We start from the raw sequence: 20,464 nt of genomic DNA, 5'->3' as shown, positions 1-20,464 counted from the left end.
AAGATAGATAGATAGATGTAGATAGATAGATAGATATATAGATGTAGATAGATAGATAGATAGATAGATCTATGTAGATAGATAGATATATCTATGTAGATAGATAGATAGATAGATGTAGATAGATAGATAGATTGATAGATGTAGGTAGATAGATAATGTAGATAGATAGATAGAGAGATGGGGGTATTGAGGGGAAGGTGTAGGAGATGAGGGGGGGGGGGAGGGAGGAGAGAAGGGGGTAGGGAGAATGAAGGAGTGCATATGGATGTTTTAATGTACACCAGACAAATATAAATATTTTTATTATTTATGCCTGTCATGTTCATGTAGGATTTTTATCTTGGTGATAATTTCTTATGAAAACATACTACATGTAACACACTGGTCATGAGTATCAATGCAATTTTTCAACAACTTCAAAAAGATTTATATATGGTATCATCAAAACAATTGTTTATTCTTGTTTTTCTATATGAATTACCCCTTTCTCTCGTTGTTTTATCTTTGCAGGGAGATTTGGCAAAGAAGAAGATCTATCCAACTCTATGGTAAGTTTTTTTTTAATAAGAATTGATATATAGGCCTATATGCAGGAAATGTATAGTGCTAGAGGGGTATTTAAAAAAAAGTTCAAAAATATTAGGACAGCTCAGAAGAAGCTTAATTACAACAGTGTGACATGGATGGCAACCTGCTTTTTCCTAGAGTTGGTTCTCTTCAGATATTATGAGACTGTTTTCAATGTGAGGTTGCCCCCATTTCAATATATTTCTAAAATACAACTTTTTCTGAGCGTCCTGCAATTTTTATTTGAAATATTAGGTGTTAACACCCAACTGACGATATTGTACATGTCACTCTACTTTAGGAAGTTCTTAAACATAACAGGATGAAGTCATGATACCATACAATTTTACATATATCTACTAGAAGGTGTGCTTTGCATTTCGTACATGCAGGCGTGTGATTCACATTTATAATCAGTGTTTGCATTCACTAAAATCAGTTACAAAGTCAATCAACTTTTTTAAACATCGATCAGTAATACAAATTCAGCTGCATACACTGACAGACTCATTAGCCAATAGATCAACGGTATTTACCTTTTCTTCAGTTATGTTTGTCAGGGAACGGGAATGGATATTACAGCCCTCTTTCAGACCAGCAAAATCAGTTGCGTTCGACGACAATTTTAGGGTTGTTTTAATTTTTTTTATTTTGGGGGGGGGGGGCGGTGGGTGGTGGGATGGGTGTAGGTTTTAATGATATGTGTTAAATTTGCAAGAAACATCACTTCCAAATAGTCATTTTGTGCGTTTGATTCGTAATTTCAATTGAAATACTATCATTGTCAATTGACTATTTTGACCAACTGGTTGACTGGGGGGTGTTTCACAAACATAAAACTATGACTTAAGTTAGGACACACTTAAATGCCGACGTGTACATGATATGCAACGCGCAATCTTTTTTATCAATATGTAGTAGTGCGCGTCCTTTTGGCATGATCTGACCAATGCTGTCATGCCTTTTATACCGTGCGCAACTAGATCTTTGTGAAACACCCCCTGATTCTAATGCAGTTTGCTATTGTTAGAAATGCACAGAAATAAAGAGAAAGGTGCTTGGCTGTTGTCAAGCTTCCTCTCATCCTCATCATCATCCCTTGTAATATATGTAGTCTTAATGGTTCAGAGCTTCAGACTCCCTGATGAGTGATGTCCGAATACCTTCAAACCATGTGTACGATCGATCGGCACATACACTTGTGTGATACATGCCACACCGAGTTCTGCTAGAAGCTTCATAATTGAGGAAGCAGTTTTATTTGTTATGCAAAATGTGTGTTTAAAAGATTGGGAACAACCAATTCCCCACCAACATGTAATTTTAAACTTCCTGGAGATAAAGATTTTTGTTTTGTGGTTTTCTCCAGTAGTTTTTATTCTCATTTTTTATGGAACCATAACCTAAAAGTGGGGCCAAAGCTCATTGTACATACAAAGGGAATTATTTTGCTTCAAAAAATAAGTTGCAGTTGAGTAATGAGAAAAAACAGCAAATTTTCAGAGGTAGTGAGGAAGTAAAATAATTTCTTTTTAAATTACTATCCGTATTGTTACTGGTATGACCGTATGACAGTGACATTGAAGTCTGAATGTGGAGCCTAAGCAAGTGCAGGAAATTTATCCCAACTGAAAAGCCATTAAAACCGTTCAGCAGCGCTCATTTATTAGGCCGTGCTGCTGCATACATATATGCAACCACCCATTTCTAAGCATTTGGATGTATGAAAAACATCCATCACTCAAAATGCAAAAATCCAAACATGGAGGATTGAATTTGGGTTCTACATTAGTTTCATGAGCTGTTGTCTCATCAACCAGAGTTGCCCGATCTTCAGATTCTAGCTTAATCGGCCCTTCTAATACCCCTTTCATAAACCCAATTATGCGGCTAATAGCAGCATAATTTGGTCGTAAAATCGGAGGAGGACCAGAGTTATCCGCATTATTTTGATGCTGCAATTATCCGCATAATAGCAGCATCGGGACAAGATTTTGAGTTTATGAACGTATTTCCAAATAATGCGGATAATTGCCATGGTGCGGTCACAAGGTCACCCTTTTCCAACACAACCGTATCGGAGGGGGCGTGTCCAGTTGTCATGACGATTATCCGCCTTTTTCAGGACGGGCGCTCGTAAAAATAATGCGGATAATTTTCGGAGTTTGTGAAAGCAATTTTTGTTGAATTATCCGCATTACTATTAGGCGGCTAATTGGAGGATAGGTTTATGAAAGGGGTATGAGGTTCAAGAAACCCCATCCCCATCAGCCCAAATGGGTGGAATTGTCACTTGAGTGTTGAATGTAACCATGTGTTTGTAGATTATGTATACTTATGGCTCTATGTTTGAATAACGTGGGATGGTATGGTATCGTGAACAATAAATTATCCGAAGCCAAAACCTGAGTGTGTCTCCACCTGTAAATTAGCTGAATAATTCACAAAATAGAGTGCTATTAATACCCCATTAATCTTAGTTGATTTGGTATTCCAATCTCCAATCTCAAGTCAATGAAATATTGAAATAATTTTATCTTCAACACGGATAATCATTAGACTGTTCTAATCTCGATTATTTGCCAAATCATAAAATACGAAATTGACTTGGGACTAGAATATCAAAATCATGGAAATGATATGTCCCGAATATTAACTGCAACTTCCTTTCAAATAATCTTTGAGAATTTTTTTGATCAAGATAATTTGTTAGGTCAGAAATTGCAGGATAAGTTTTTTAAAAATAGGGCTGATGGGAGACTTACTACAGTGCTGGCAAGATCATGATTTTATTTTTTAGATTAGACAAGAGGGTGTTTACTTGTGAGCATTGAAGAAGCATGGTTGCTAAAATAAGTATGATTTTATGATGCGTAGGAGCATGAAGTTTGGTTATCAGAAATGGGCCCAACTGGCCAACACCCACAAAGAAGAAAAAGTCTATGCATTTGAATCAACTACATAGGACCAACATGTACATTCAGTACTACAGCCATTGCACGTCCCTTGGTATGGAGAAAGAAAATCCACAAGACTGACATAAATTAGCATGGCCTGCAATTTCTTGTCTGAAAGCACCTTGTCAATGTGTGTTTATGTTGGAGAGGTTGGCCATGGGTACGATTGCCACAGTTGATTGAAAGTCGATCCTGAAGCGGCAGCAGGAAACGTCTCTTAAATCAAGATGGCACATTTTAAAGTCAATGAATTGAGCCACTGTTTGCTTAGCATGGGTTGTAGGTTTGTGCTGCAGTCACATTTCCCCCTACGGTGTCCGCACGGTGAGTTGAAAACGGTTGTTTTACAGATTTATATTGAAAGCACATACAGGAAGCTGACCGTACAAAACTTATAAAAACGGCAGTTTTCGACTCGCAGTACTGCCATGGTAGGTGAAATGTGACTTTGCCATTACCTTTCTATCAAATTACCTCCAACATCATGGTGTGGTTGGCCTCTCGTTCCCCGTTCATAATCTGTTCATATTTGGTTGCTCCGGGCCACTGCTAATGTCGAGCCCTGCCTACCTTATCCACTTTGTGTTGTGGCAACACAAACTTGAAATCAGACTGTACTTATATCTGGAGATTGTATTGAATACCGGGGAGCATTTCAGCTGACAAGTGCTGTCGGATCTTACAACTTTCCTTTATTTTGGTTGGCTGAGAAGCACTGTTACTATGGTAACTCTCGGATAAAACAGGACTTGTCGGGTAAAACGTCCGACAAGTCCTTTCATGAAATGCTCCTCCGGTGTTGAATGTGGTCTGCTGTGTTCCAATTACATTTGGTGTTGACCATCTTACATGTCCATGTATGTGCAATTTCCCCATTCACCAATACGGGCTCTCGGATAGTCTGAAGATTGATTGCGTGAGAAAAATACTGGCTTTGGACCACAAGATCACAAGCAGAATAAAAATGTCTCAGTAAAATGTGTTTTTTTTCCAGTTTTTGTTTGCCTGATTTTACTCTACATGTAGGCCTATCTATCCAAATCTCACAATCTTCAGACTGGGGTACTCCCCCTCCAAATATCTGTTTATACAAAATATGTATAGAATTGGAATTAAGAGGCTGATGAGGCAAATGGGTTGTCATTCTGTGGAGTATCGATCGTTGGTGCTCATTCACTGCATAAGTGATAAAACAAAAGAGAGCTTGATGTCATTTTTTCAAGAATATTTCATCAATGTCATTTTACAGGTGGCTGTACAAGGATGGGCTCCTTCCAAAAAAGACGAAATTTGTTGGATACGCTAGGTCCGTTATGACCATTGAAGCACTGGCGAAGAAAACTAGACCATACATGAAGGTAAGATATCCATTTGGTTTATCTTCACTTGGTATACGACGCAATTTGTCTACTTGCAGATAGTATGATAACCTATTGCTATTTGGTCTACAAGCACTTGTCTAATTTCCTCTTTGACTATGTTTTATTTTTTACCTTTAAAATCAAAAGATGTTTTAACAGAATCTAAACATATAGACTATTAAGTGAATATTAGACGGAATTGGTGTAGCCTAGTTGGAAGTTAGACAAAATGGCAAAGAGACCAAATTGTAACTTGACGAAATGGTTGTAGGCAAACTAGGATCAGACCGTGTGGGAAATGGGTAAGTAGATAAATCAGCAATTACCGGTAACCACCAATTTGACTCAACTTCAAAAGCCGTCTATTGGTGATCGCAGTGTTATTGGAGAATTCAGATCTTAAGTTTTAACTTTGATTAATAGAAATAGAAAAGTACAATGCTGCTTTGGAGCTACATGTATTGCAAGAGATGTATGCACATTTATTGAACCCTTTGTGGCCTGCCTGAACTGATTTCCCTCTGTTTTCTGCTTCATATGCAAATTTGATAATGGTCTCAAATTATCATGGCTTGAGCATTTTGTGAATTGACATAAGAATGGAGTAAAATGGAGGTCAGAGGTACATTGTACACAAAGATTGACCATAATGGAATTGTCCTTTAGAGCTTTACTTCAAGTTGAAGAGGAGAAGAAGAAGAAGAAGAAAAAAACATTGAACTATGTAAAAATGGACCAGTTGTAGGTTACATTGTTTGAAACACAATCCAAGCATGCATCTTGTGTATTTGATATTTTCTCATTGAAATGAAAATACATGGAGGAGACGTGTTCATGGATCTTCCTTTCATCTCTGCTTTTATTGGCCGGCATTGGGTTGGCAAAACCAACCATGATAATACTGTCATGAAAATTGTGTCAAAAGGCATGCCTTGTTTTCTCTTCAATTGAGCATCGTGAAAGCAAAGCAAGGGGGTGCAATTGTTCGATCAAGCACTCGGCTTTTCAGGTGCATTCGGGTGTGAGGCAATGTCACGGAAATGGGTGTTGAATAATCGAATCAATACCGTATTTGTGTGTTGCTTTCAGTCTGTGTAAAAAGCAAGGATTATGGGAGAAATGATGAGATTGATTCTTTTTACTGAAGAAAATTCTAAATTAAGATATGATCAATAAAGGGAATTTTGTTTCGGCCTAGTTTTGTGATGTTGCTCTTTAGGCCTGTCATGTAAAATGGAAGTTATTGTTTTAAAACGAGGAAGCAGTGATTTAATCAATCACGTACTGTACATGATAATTTAGCTATCATATCCAGTCATCATTCATTCAGTCACATTCGGGCTAAAGCAACAATAATAATATCCCAAGCCCTTTTGAAAGCACATTCAGACATTAAATGGTTCAGAATATGCACAATGCAAGAATTGAATGTAAAGCCACGCTGATAATATCCAAAGTGCTCTTGGAAGTGCATCCAGACGTTAAATGGTACATAATATGCAAGAACTGAATACTATCATTATCATTATACTCTCTCTCTCTCTCTCTTGGATGAACATCCAACTTTCTTTTATTTCCAACCAGTTCGTCTCCTTACCATTTCATTTCATATCACTTAAAAAATCCTGAAAACAAGTCTGTGTGATATTCAGTCTGGCTAACCCTGTTCAGTCTGATATACGAAGATGCTGATTATTATTTCGGTTAAATATATAGTGGTATCTAGACCAAATGGTAATTGCACCAAGTGGCCATCTGACTTTATGGGAATGAAACGAGTGCCAGTTAGACAAAATGAAGCATGAAGTCAAAGGGTTAATGATGAAAGCTCACTAAGAAATCATACCACCATGGCAATGATGAACATGAACATGATGATGATGCTGATGGTGATGATGATAACGATGATGAAGACGACAACGATGATGATGGTTATGATGATAATGATTATGATGATAATGATTATGATGATAATGATTATGATGATAATGATTATGATGATGGAGATGATGGAGATGAGACTGGACTTCTGCAACTGTCTCCTTGCTGGTTTGCCTTCATCAGCTATCAAGCGGCTCCAGGCTGTCCAGAATGCTGCGGCCTGCCTTCTTTCGGGCATTAGGAAGTTCGATCACACCTCGCCAATGCTTCACGGGCTTCACTGGCTGACAGTCCAATGCAGAGTGCAGTATAAGATCCTAATACTGATGTATAAAGCTCTCCATAACTTGGCCCCTAGCTATGTAACTTGTTTGATCAGTGTGTGTCGCCTGTGGCCAGGACTCAGTACCCGTCTGAAAACTTTATAGGAATAGAGCTTTTTTATACGCCCGTCCTACTAGCAGGAAGTCTATTGATTTTGAGGTCAAAACGTTGAAGGTCAAGGTCACAGTGACACGTTTTCATTTTACCATTCTGAAGTCCTAGTAAACGGTATAACTTCATATAATTTGGTGTGTATGATACTAGCATGGATCCCAGGAATTCTATTGACTTTGAGGTCAAAAGGTCAAAGGTCATGTCACTACCTTCCACTTTTTTTGCTTGACCAATAACTCCATTTTCTGTGTTACAGGTGGGCTTTGGAATTCTCTACCTATCCAGCTTCTTGATTGTAACAACAATGAGACCTTAAAATTTGAACTAAAGACTAAACTTTTCCAGCAACTTTGTGAAAAATGTGTGAAATATTGGGGAGCCGGCACCTTTGAATGTTTTTTTTTTACAGATCAATGGCACTATAGAACGCTGTTCATCATCATCATGATAATGATGAATGTAATGGTATTGATGGTGATGATGACGATGATGGTGATGATGACATTGTTGATGATGTCTATGATGATGCTGATTTTTTTTTTGCATTGAATTTATCATTTTCATGTAGATCAAGGATGACCAGGAGGGGAAGTTAAAAGAATTCTTCAAGGAGAATGTTTACTACAAGGGATCTTACGACGATGCTGCAGAATTTGAACACCTCAATGACAACCTTAAAACCTTGGAGAAAGGAAAGACAAACAGACTCTTCTACCTGGCTCTTCCTCCGTCCGTCTTCGAATCTGTAACAAAGCATATCAAGGGCGCCTGTATGGCTGAGAAGTAAGTATGCACATCTTGGTCTAGTGGTTCTGACTTTCTTTCAGTCAGAGGGTTGTAGGTTCCAATCCCAGCCATGGCATGCTTTCCTTCAGCAAGAAGGACGACATTGGGCTGCACTCGACCAAGGTGAGGTGACTGGGTACATGGCAGGATTAAAGTCCTTGAAGGCTCTGAGAGATGGAAAGGGTAGCTTGAGCTAAAGCCATGGTAATAAAATTAGTTTGTCTGGGAATAGATTATATATATATAGATGGGGCTATATAGATGTGTACTACAGGTATTTATTTTTTCTATTATTGTACACAGATTATATTAATAGTCAACATAGTCATTTCATTTGATCAACAACATTTTACAGTGGTCTGTTTGAATGTGTCGGGCTGAAGATAAGAACTTCTCAGAAAGAGTTGAAGTTAAGCCTTTGAAAAATACATGTACTTAAATGGGTAAATGGGCCTAATAGTAGTGATCTCCAGAGTCTGTAGCTTGAGCTAAAGCCAGGCTAATAGAAGTGCTATTACTTTGGTGGCAGCATCTGATGCTGATTTGTTTGGATGATGAAAATTATTCTGAAGCACATGTATGTCTCATCAGCTGTGCTCAACAGTAGAAGCAAGATGGTCCACAGATAATATAGTCATAATTGTAGAGAACTGGCCCTATGTCAAACTTTGATAATATATTATTGTTCATGTTATAGCATGATTTACATCCTCTCTTGAATGTGAAAAAAAAAAATTACACTGTTCTGAGTAGGTAAGATCCAACTTTCAAAATAGTACATTTTATAATTGGTTGAACATTCCGATATTATCATGGGTTTTTCTAATTTTGAAAAAAAATGTATGTACGTCTCTGATGCCCTCGTGCATACAGAGACAAACTTGTTATGTATATAAAAGAAATTAAAAACAATTTGAAACAAAATTTTGTTTTGAAATCCATGGATTTTATTTATTTGTCACTCATTCATGTAAAGTGATACATAACGTTTTCATTTATTTTCTCTCAACCAACCAACCAACTTCTAGTGGCTGGACCAGGGTAATTGTGGAGAAGCCATTCGGGCGTGATCTGGAGTCATCCTCTAAGCTATCCAATCATCTTGCCGGCCTGTTCACCGAGGACCAGATCTACCGTATCGACCATTACCTTGGCAAGGAGATGGTCCAAAACCTCATGGTGCTAAGGTAATCAAGAAATGGCTCACGACTCTTGTAACCTACCTGTGACTCGAACAGTATTCCATGACTCGTTCCTATTGACATTTGTACAGTGACTTGACTGAATCAACCTGACTTGAACCCTAAAATGACTAGACTTCACCCAAAATTTAGTGACTCCTTACAAGCCTGTCTTATGATCAACTTTTCTCAAATTACCTTCGGCCTACTCATTTTTTCATTAGTATGAGCACTAGATTGCAAGTGAAGATGTTGCATATGCATTCCCGACTTTAATAGCTTCATGAGATATTATTCAAAGTCTAAGGAAGAAAGACATGGCATAGACCACGGCCAGTCCTCGATTTGATATTTAAGCCAGAATTTTAAGTATTTTACTCAATATTTTGCTTAAATGAAATACTTATCCATCTTTGCTATTCAGTTGTTGTTTTTTTGCTAAATATTTTGCTTAAATCTAAGTCAGCCCCTACCTGGCTTATGTCTGGCTTGCGTATACTTTACAAACATCCATATGCGCAGTCATACCAAGTCATATACTTGGCTCAGGTGGATACATGCATTGCACGATTTTGGGCATAGACTTTATGACGTCACAATGGTTATTGGTATTTTGCTCAAATTTGGCTTGATAAACTAAAAACTTAAAAGTGATCGGAATGCGAGCTAAAGCATATTGCTTATCCAAGTGAAATGCTAAGAATGATACTTTCACTTTATCAATACTTTCAATTGAATACCGGCCCAGGTGACTAGAACAGTGGATCAGTGATCAAATATCAATGCTTATGAAACTTTGTTACTGTTTAGTGGATGTGATGACAATAATATTTTGAAATATGAATCATGAATGCTTTATGTCTATGAATTTTAAACCACCTTGATGATTTATCTTGAATGACCGTTTACTGCCCATGCACATAATGCAGTTCTATACTGGTCTATTGGTTTGATTTGTAGCTTTTTTTTAAACTAGAGGTTTGCTTGTCTCTTTGAAAAAAAGAAAAAAAAATTTATCTTTGATATTTGAAATTTGTATCTACTATTTGTTTTTAACAGGGGGCCAAAGCAAACATGAACAATAAATATCAACCAGATATAGCACTTTTCACAGAACAAAACCAATTTCTTTTTACTTTCATCCCAAATTCTATGAAAGTAATGAATCTTTTGAAGGAAAAAAATGTATTTAAAAAAAAAATGCATTATTGAAAAAAATTGTTTTGAATATATGTGATTACAATCCTTGAACCCCCCACTTTTCTTGTTTACCTGCTGCTGACAAAGTTTTTTTTTCTTTGCTGACCTTGTTATTTTCACTTGCAGGAAATCTTCAATTAACCCCCCCCCAAAAAAAAACAAAAAAAACAATTACATGTACAAGGTTTGTACTCATTTATGTTGATTAGTGCAAGTGTAAATATACTATTTTGAATGTTTTTTTTTATTCAGATTTGCCAATCGTATGTTCAGCCCGATTTGGAATCGAGACAGCATCGCGTCGGTCATCATCTCTTTTAAGGAGCCTTTTGGTACCCAGGGTAGGGGAGGCTACTTTGATGAATTTGGAATCATCAGGTAAGGGAACTCTTAGGCTCGTATTCTGAAGTCAGGTTTTTTTATAATTTTTATTCAGTTGTATGTTTCTTATGTTTGCTGTGCTCTTTCCTGATTCATCGATGGTGAAGAAAATCATCTTTTAATACTTCCTAGACAATTATGAATGATTTGAGAGCCAAATGAGCTTAAATATGGTATCTCTACTGTTAATGATTTGTGTAACAATTGGCTATCCATACTTAAACCACAACTTTAAACCTGAGTTTAAGTTAAACCCAACTTCAGAATACGGGCCAATGTTTTTGGCTTGTGAAACAATTATTACCTTACAACCCCAAATACTGCTGTGTATTTTCATACCAATTTCTATCCTGTACTTCAATTTACCGAAACATTGTTATTGTGTATTGTTATAGTCTCATTCCAAATGTACCAATCCTACTACGTCTACAACCATTTCATCTATTAACCATTGGTCTAATTGCCATTTAGCCCAATTTCAAGTTTAGGCTACACCTATTTTCGTGTAGTATCCACTTGGTCTAGCACTACTTAGTCTATTATGGTTGGATGGACTGTTTATAAACCAAAAAAAAAAAAAATGAATAGACCAAAAGAGTTAATTAGACTAAGTGAGAATTAGTCTAAGTGGATATTGGATCGAGTGTAGGTATACCAAATATCCATTAACCAAATATCTAGTAGACCAGGGGCCTGTTGCATAAAAATTTTGCCATAAAAAACTGAAAAAAAATTGTTGCCAGAGTTTTTTAATGTGTAATTTTCAATGGCATAATTTTAATTGCCAGAGTTTTTGTTTATTTGCCAGAGTTTTTTTATGGCAAAAGTTTTATGCAACGGGCCCCAGATGGCCCTTATTCTGAACTCAGGTTTGATTAACCCTGGTTTAAAGTTGTGGTTTAACTATGGACAGCCAACCGGAGCACAAATCCCTAACAGTACACATTCAATTTATTAACTCATATGACACCCAAATTGTTCATAATTCTCTGGAAATGATAGCTGAAGTATTTTTCTTCATTATGAAAGCAAAAGGAAACAAAATAGTAAACATAAGAAATATACAATATGTACAGAATTTTATTAATTTTTGACTCCCCATAATTTTAGCACAGAGTTAGACCGTGGTCCAAGTTAAACCCGACTTCAGAATATGGGCCTATGAGTTTGGCCCATGTGGTATAAGACTGTCTTGAGAAGTAGACCTACTGCTTGTAGACCCAGTGAATACAAACCCTTTTTTTTTTATTCACAGGGATGTCATGCAGAACCATCTTCTTCAGATCCTATGTCTGACAGCCATGGAGAAGCCTGCTTCAACAGGAGCTGAGGACATCAGAAACGAAAAGGTAAGATCAGGAAACCAGGGCAGTGTTTCATGGAGCATTTTGTCGGTGATTTTCACTGACAATACAGGTCTCGGCCAATCAGATGCAAGCATTTCAGCAGCTTGAAACAATAGTGAAAACTGTTTTAGAAAATGCTGCTCCCGAGAGCCATGTCAGCAGACATGCCAACCGTTCCCTTTTTAGAGTATTAGTTCCTCTTTTTTGCTATTAATACACCAATACTTTTTTGTATGATTTGATACTTTTTTTTAATTTCTGATCATGGAGTATGTACTAGTGCTGGTCCGACAGTCCCAGACTGGTAAAAGTCACTGTCGGGCCAAAGAACAAGTAAATTCTTGCCTACAGCACATGCTTAAAAGGGTGAATTATCAAGTTTTCATGTAGAGTCATTTCACATGTTTTTTTCACCGATCTCACTACAACAGGCCGGGGATTGTTACATTGAGACAATTTTCAAAAATACCCTTTTTTGTCAAAAAATATGTTTTCTTATGAGAATACCTTTTTTGGGTTGTAGAAGGTTGGCAGGTCTGTGTCAGGAATTGTCAAGAACATATTCACTCCTATCCAATCAGAGGCCGAGCCTAGCTTGTAATCGGTGTTGGTGAAAGAACAATGCACCTCATGAAACATTTCCCATGTCAGAAAATATAAATCTAATATATGTAAATCCAAGCAAATTCACTGAATGTGGTATGCTTATGCCTGCATCTATGTAAAGATTAATCAGACCTAAATACACGAGCTACAAGTAAAGTTATGATAAAGTTTGCAGCACTGCAGGTGGAAGCTAACCATCATGGGTATTGATTCGTTTTTTATTGTAACAAAAGAGAATGTTATTTTCATGCTATTACGTCTGTCAGATGAAGCTATGCAGTGGATGATTTCAAGTTTGGTGTTGACATTTTGTCAATGATGTAGCCAGGGCCAGTACTTCTCTGAGTCACTGCTGGAGAAAATACCCTCCCGATGTGACTCTGACCATGACCAAGGCCGGCGAAATGTGGCTTGTGGCTGGTCTCGACAACATCCCTGCCTTCCGTTGTTGGTGTGGGGATGAGTTTTTTATTAGCTCAGCAGCAAACTTGAAGAGAATCTTGAAATCACTCAGTGGGGATGTTTTTTCTGTTCCACAGGTCAAGGTCCTGAAGGCCATGGCCCCCCTGACTCTTGACGACATGGTCTTAGGTCAGTACGCGGGTGACCCGGACGGAGAAGGGGACGCCAAGGAGGGGTACCTCGATGACCCCACGGTCCCCCAGAAATCGGTCACGCCCACATTTGCTTTTGCCAAGTTCCTGGTTAAGAACGAGAGATGGGATGGTGAGTGACTGACGGCAATGAATCTTTTTGTTTCAGTGACATGAATGCTTTGATTTACAAATAGCATTCTAAATAGAAAGAAGTTTGTAACAGGTTCAGAAAGATATGAGGACCTCATTTGAATATATAATGAGTACATTATTGACTGGAAATGAGAAACATTCCCTTGAGGTTACATTATATTATCTTGATATCATCTTATGTTAAGTTTTGTCAAGTGATTTTCAAAGCTTTGAATAAGGAGCACTTTCTTAACGCCAAGAGTGAATTGTGTTGTCTTGATGAAACGTAACCAGAGTCAGAGATCCAAGTCATTGTAGGTATTTTATACATAGCCTCCATGCTTTATATTGCACTAAGTGGTCTGTCTTAAAACTTGTTATATGAAGTATTTCTGTATTGACATTTAAAGAAACGTGTTGCAATTTCAAAAACATATGTTACATTCTATTTCATATCTAGGTGTGCCATTCATGCTGAAATGTGGAAAAGGTAAGTTCTTTTTTTTTTATAATGATGATATTGATGGTGATTAATGATGATGGTGATGAGGATGATGATGATGCTGTTGATGATGATTATTATGGTGATGATGATAATGAAAATAATGTTGGTGTTGAAAATGATAAAAACTCCGTCCACAGTTTATGCCAGCCATTCAAATGCCTCGTCGCCGGCATTACTGACCGGCTATTTTCCCATTCCTTACAGCCTTGAACGAGCGTAAAGCGGAGGTGAGGGTACAGTTCAAGGACGTCCCCGGTGATATCTTTGGGAACATCATGCGCAACGAACTGGTAATCAGGGTACAACCAAACGAGGCTGTCTACGTTAAACTCATGACCAAGAAACCAGGAATGGCCTTTGGTACTGAAGAGACTGAACTGGATCTGACCTACAAGTCAAGATACAAGGTGTGCATGGGGAAGCAAAAAGAAGAACATGAATTTGCTTATTTTGATCTACAACCACCTCCTTTCTGTTTGGTCTCATCCTACCATTATATAGTATAATCATACTTGTGGTTATGAACCAATCATTTGGTCTAATTTCTTTTTAGCTTATTTACTATTTTGACGTATTACCATTAATAGGCTATACTCATTTTGTATAATATCCACTTGGACCGGCACCACTTTGTCTATATTATTATATGAACAGTCTGTGAAATGAATTCTCATTTGAGAAATTTAAAAAAGTAATAAGTTGACAATGACCATAGATTTTGCCATAATAATTCAACAATCTGAAGAATAACTGGATACAAACCTTAGGAAACATTGACAAGGGTCATTTTACATCCAAAATATAATTTATAGCCCATATAAGTAACAAACACTGTCCTTTTAATTCCTGTTGGTTTATAATTATATGGCATCTAGGCACAATGTCTCAATCATGACAGTGATTCCTTCAATTAGATAAGAATTTTTTTTTTAAAGGTCTGAATGCAACAAAATTATTTATTTGTTTAATTATGCTTGTCTTTAATCGTACAAAATGTCAGGGATACAAGCCATAAATTCATATGAAGGGACAAAATGTAATTTGAAAAAAAATTTGTCTTTCTTCATTAAATACAGGACCTTCCCCTTCCCGATGCTTATGAGCGTCTTATCCTGGATGTCTTCTGTGGCAGTCAGATCCACTTCGTAAGAAACGATGAGCTAGCTGAAGCATGGAGGATCTTCACACCAGTCCTGCATGAGATTGAAGCCAAGAAACCCAAACCGATCCCATACAAATATGGAAGGTATGAGCTTTAAGTCCTCTGTGTTACTTTGTGAGCAGCCGATTTAAAAAATTCTCAAACCAAGATGAAACATGTGTACAAGTGCATGTATTAGAACTAATAAACCCTGAAAACAACCATTATTGAGAATGAAAAGCTAAAACTACAAGGCAAACCCCAATTTAAGACGCCTAAATAGTACACATAAGTGTATGGGATGAAATTAAGATGGTGTTTCCGGTCACTTTATATTTCAATTTTTGAAGCACTAAATAATTATTTTCGAACGCAATTTTTTCTGGGCTTCATTTTTGTAACATATCACAGACACAGGTGACAAGTGTGACCTTCTAGCTCAGATTTTTCAAAAGTCAAACCAATGTTAACCAGTCACTTTAAGGCACTCTTTAGTATAGACTCCAATTGCTAGTGGTATTAAAGCTAACATTGATTGGGTTATATAGGCTCAAGGGTAGAGTAAATGCCCCATGGAAAGGATGGTATGGGTTCTGGCCCTGGCCGAGCCATACAAAGACTCTTAAAACATTGGAAACTTCTGCTTGTTAGCTTATGTATTTAAATTTGAGAAGGGTCGTGATAACATATGCATTGCCCACTGCTAGAGAAGTTTCATAATTGAAGTTCTACCCTTGAGTAGAGAATTTTCATTTCTATACCATTCTTTTATGATTACTGCTTATTGTTTTTCTGTAATTGCAGTCGAGGACCAACAGAGGCGGACGAGATGGCCAAAAAGAACAACTTCCACTTCACTGGCACCTACAAATGGAGTAACCCTAACAAGTAAATTGATTTTGATAAAATGGCAGCTGAACTAGAGCTCATTCTTTTTGTACATTTTGATAGCTGCTTCACTTATTGATAGGGAATAAAGATCAAAGATGTCAAGAGTGCAGTATAAAGCTTTTGGGGTTTAATGTTTTCACCATACACTCTCTACTTAAACACTCATTGGTTGTCGTTGAGGGAGTAGTACTTATATTATGTTCAATGCCCTGTTGCACAAAAGGTAGCCATCTTATGATCAATATTGATTGTAAGTCTGTAACAACTCACAAACATACAATTAATTGTAAGATTGACTATTAGGATGTTGCAAGAAATTTACATTCATTTCTTAATCAGTCATAAATCCCAATATCAAGGGTAAGTCCTTCAAGTAAATTTGTAATTGATTTGTGTTCAGTTGCAGCAGAACGTAACCTTCTTGCAATACTCTCTGTTTCCATGACACTTGCTCCGGCGACAATTGCTCCGCTGCAAATACCACACATTAATGGAATGACCAACCTCAACCCTGGATTTAACACTACACCCTATCCTAAACCTAACATAAATCCCTATTGCAAGCCTGACCTTATATCTTAGACGAAACTAAGCCCAGAGCTATTGTCGCCGGAGCAGATGTGGTGTAACCTACCCTATGTCACAAGGCACACGTTCGATAGAAAGTAATGTCTGATATTTTTGGTTGAGAATAATCGGTTATATGAGCAAATGATTCAATCAGATTTTGTGTGTGCGTGCCCTACCAATGTCACTGCAAATTGTTCTTTTTGTTATGTGAGATGTGTCTTGTTCACCCTATGGTTTTGGGATGATAATGGAATATATTCTTTAAAAAACAATGATGTTATCAGAATGTTGTGTGTGTTTCAAGGGCAAAGATGTAGTTTTAAGGTGTTGGAAGCAGAACACAAGTGCAATTTTCAAGTCCAGGGGAGCGTTGCACCAACATTTTTGCCCGAGAAGTAATCAGATCTGGTTCTGATTAGATAAAAAGTACTGTTACTATGGTAATTGTCGGGTAAAATGGGACCTGTCTTGATAAAATATCCGACCGGTCTTTTCACGAAACGCTCCCCAGGATTCATACACGTTGAACATGCTAAACACAAGCAGAGAAGAACTCTGCTTTGTCCAAAATCAGTTCCATTGCATATGACATGAATACGTAGATGCACCTAATCCTTGTTCATGCGATCAACCAACGTGATTATCAGAATTCAGAAGACATTTTTTAGAGATATATTTATTCATACTAGTTATATTTTTGTACTAGTTTTAATTGCCTTGATGGCATGAATGAATGAAACACTATGGGAAATTATCAAGTCTATTTAACACGATTATTTATTAAGATGAAATGGTTTTAGGTTTCAAGATCACTAGTACAAATCACATAAATCCCATGTTTACTTTTGAATTACACCGTCATTTGACAAATGGAATTAAGTGGGATTTGTTTACCGAGTTTTGTTGTTAAATAAAGCTGTCTTTTCCATGGATGTGATTCACAATTTTCAAATATACTCAAAGAAAGGTACATATTCGGAACAAAATGAAATTCTAAGGCTGATTTTATTCCTGTAATTAATGGCTGCTAGCTGTCCGATGCTCTTCCCACTGTCTCTTCCTGTGTTTGATTTCGTAAAGATTTAAGGTTGATAGATTTTTATATTTCAACTATAAGTGATACAGATTTGAAATAATAATCTGTCAAAATGTCAGCACTTGCTGTTCAGAGTTTCAAGGATCACATTTGTTATTTTCTAGGTTTTGACGTCACCTCAGTCAACATAACGGTATTATATGCACCGATGGGACGTCATAGAATGCTCAAAAGCTACTTAATTGGGTAGTTACCTTCATGTGTGCTCCTGTACGCATGTTTTGCATGATGCACACTCTTGTGTCTCAGAGAGAAGCCTCTTTAATAATGAAAAAAAAAATCACGTAGATAGAAATGTAGACTGTTAAGAGCTTCCAAAATATGGTTTTAGCTTATAAAAAGGGAGAAAACTTCTATTCAGTGTGTCTGATATTATATATTGCTTTATTTGTTTTGTTTTATTCAGATCTCCCTAATCTTCAAATTCAAAGATGGCCATAGTAGTTTATCAATTTCAAAGTTATGACCCAGAAACATGGATTAATTTCTCAAGTTTTAATTTAAAAAGAGTTTTGGTAATTGAAATGAAATCGGGCAGCTTGGTTTGCTGAATAATGAAGGATCTCATTCTAGTTGTGTATGTGTGTTCTCCTTCCCTTCACAGACTTTAACATCTAGTCTCAAGAAAAGAAGCTCACTGCGTAAAGCACCAGCAAGGAGATGGAAGCCATTTTTCATTACTAGACTAACATAAATTGAAGTGCATGGGGCTACACTTTTTTTATTCTATGCTGTGATTTTCAACAGTTCAAAACTCTGAGGCTCTATTCGCTTAAATGAATTTTCAAGAATCTGTTATCTTTAAAAAGACAAGTAAAATCTAAGATAACATATTACTACCCACAAAATACATGGTACTTGCAATGGACATTTGCTTCTAATCCAATATAAAATGTAGGCTATTTTGTTGCAGTTATACCACATTTTTTTTGCTGAAGGGAATTTTTCTTTTCCTTTTCACCATAGACAGGGCATTTGTCTTGTTTCTCTTCATGCATCACCCAACAAGTTTCTTGCCTAAAGTGTCGCAAAGAAAAGACACATGTTGGACCAACAATATGCATATTTATCTCATATTAAATGGAGCTTAGTACTTCTTAGTCAATTTGCTTAAATTGACGTGTTTGCCAGCACCTGCATTTGAGGGTAAATTTCTTTTTTCTTTTTGTCTAAAAAATCCTCATACAAAAATCGATTTGTATCAAGAAAGAAAGTGACATGTTTTTATTGTTATGAGACATGCTGGCTTTAACACCCTGTACACTTAAGTAGATAAATGAACAAAAGTACTAACTAAAGTTAATAGACACTTGGTTTATTGCTTTATTTGCAATGAAACAGTTGATTTACAAGAAATAACAACTAGTTGAATGCTACATTAGAAATGTAACATAATAATGTTACATTGCAACGAAACATAGTTAATTTGCAAATTATGAATTCCAATCCATTTAGAAATATAATTTCCCATTAAGTTTAGAACTTTTTCAATGTATTTAAAGTGTCAATTATTGACTTGAATCAATTATATACACCTTAATTTCCCATTGATGAGAATGGATGTTGAAGAGTATACTAAATATATATATATTTGATATGCAAAGCATGATTTAGATAGTATTTTATACACAAGAATAGAAGACTCATTTCTTGTATTGTATTAAATGGGTGATGAATTTATAGAAAAATAAAACATTTTGTGTGGTGTGTTTTCATTTATGTTCATACTAGCTTTATTCTGAAATTTTTTACACAAACAAATGTGGATATTGGTTGAAATCTGTTCTTTGACTATGGATAGCGAAATGGCACGCATAACTCTAACATTTTATGGTTTATTTATCAGCTATCAGTGGTGGGTGTATTTGTTTGTTTGTATGTGTTTTGTTTGTGTGGTTGGTTTATTTATTTGTGAGCATGATCATGTCAGAATGAGGAGATTAACTTGTAGGCATGTCAGTGATATGCATGTGTTTGATTGGAATACTAAATGGCACCACAAGTTTGTGAGTGCCATTAGCCAAGCAAAACATGCGGGGTCATCCAAGCCTAATGCAACTAAACTCAACAATTTATTCCGGTACTAAGTCAATGGAGATACGAGGCATTAAAAAAAAATCATGTTGCAGATGCTAGCATCTACTAAGTTATCTCCAAGGCGACCAAGCAAATTCTTTTTAAAAAATGGCCCAAATGAAACAAGCAATTCTTCTGCAGTCAATAATTCCCTTACTGTTTCCGCACGGTGAGTCGAAAATGGCAGCTTTATGTATATCAGGGGTGTGAGAGTTCAGATTTTTATCTGATTTCAGATTTTGTTTGTTTTTATTTTCAGCTTAATTTCAGCTTATTTTTGGCTTTTCTCTGTGCAAAAAGTATGGGAGCTCTTTCTTTTTCAACACTCTTCAGCTTTTTTCAGATCTTTTTATTTGTGACCACTCACACCCCTGGTATATGAAACGTCTTGTAGCTGGTACAACAAACAAAACTTGTTATAGACGACTGGAGAATATAGGAAAGTACTCCCCGTACACTTTTCCTGATGACTAATTTCATCAGTGTTTTGTTTTGCTTGCGTTGGTGTTGATGTTTTTTTCTCTCATAATTTAATGATTGAAATAGTATATCATTATTGAAAAAAAATTTGAAAAAGTTCTTCAGAAATGAAGAAAATGTTTTTACGTCACTTAACATACAGTGTGAGGCAAAAATATTCACTCATGACTTATTGTCGAATAGAAATAATGGATGGATTGGAATGGCTGGGAGGCAATTATGCAGTGTAAATCACTTACAAAACTCTTCATGAAATGCCCACCTAATAGA

General features: G+C 36.5%; 1 protein-coding gene across 1 annotated transcript; it reads left to right on the top strand.

Moving 5' to 3' along the window:
• The first annotated feature begins 518 nt into the window (after positions 1-518).
• LOC129257925 (glucose-6-phosphate 1-dehydrogenase X-like) lies at positions 519-19,331 on the top strand. Its single transcript, XM_054896365.2, has 12 exons — positions 519-551; positions 4,777-4,885; positions 7,776-7,990; positions 9,022-9,180; positions 10,627-10,752; positions 12,011-12,104; positions 13,247-13,433; positions 13,896-13,925; positions 14,145-14,347; positions 15,017-15,186; positions 15,886-15,969; positions 18,243-19,331. Exons 2-12 carry the CDS (start codon positions 4,841-4,843, stop codon positions 18,247-18,249), a joined length of 1,320 nt encoding a protein of 439 aa, XP_054752340.2. The 5' UTR covers positions 519-551; positions 4,777-4,840; the 3' UTR covers positions 18,250-19,331.
• Positions 19,332-20,464: the final 1,133 nt, after the last annotated feature.

The sequence above is a fragment of the Lytechinus pictus genome, chromosome 3, assembly GCF_037042905.1.
Source record: "Lytechinus pictus isolate F3 Inbred chromosome 3, Lp3.0, whole genome shotgun sequence".
Lineage (NCBI taxonomy): Eukaryota > Metazoa > Echinodermata > Echinoidea > Temnopleuroida > Toxopneustidae > Lytechinus > Lytechinus pictus.
The sequence above is the reverse complement of the archived record's forward strand: the minus strand, read 5'-3'. Positions and strand labels throughout refer to the sequence as shown.

Excerpts from the sequence above, each read along its gene's own strand:
- LOC129257925 (XM_054896365.2), top strand. The coding sequence starts at position 4,841 with ATGACCATTGAAGCACTGGCGAAGAAAACTAGACCATACATGAAG. Across the intron at positions 10,753-12,010 it reads GATGAATTTGGAATCATCAG|GGATGTCATGCAGAACCATC; the intron begins GTAAGGGAACTC and ends TTTTATTCACAG. Across the intron at positions 12,105-13,246 it reads AGGACATCAGAAACGAAAAG|GTCAAGGTCCTGAAGGCCAT; the intron begins GTAAGATCAGGA and ends TCTGTTCCACAG.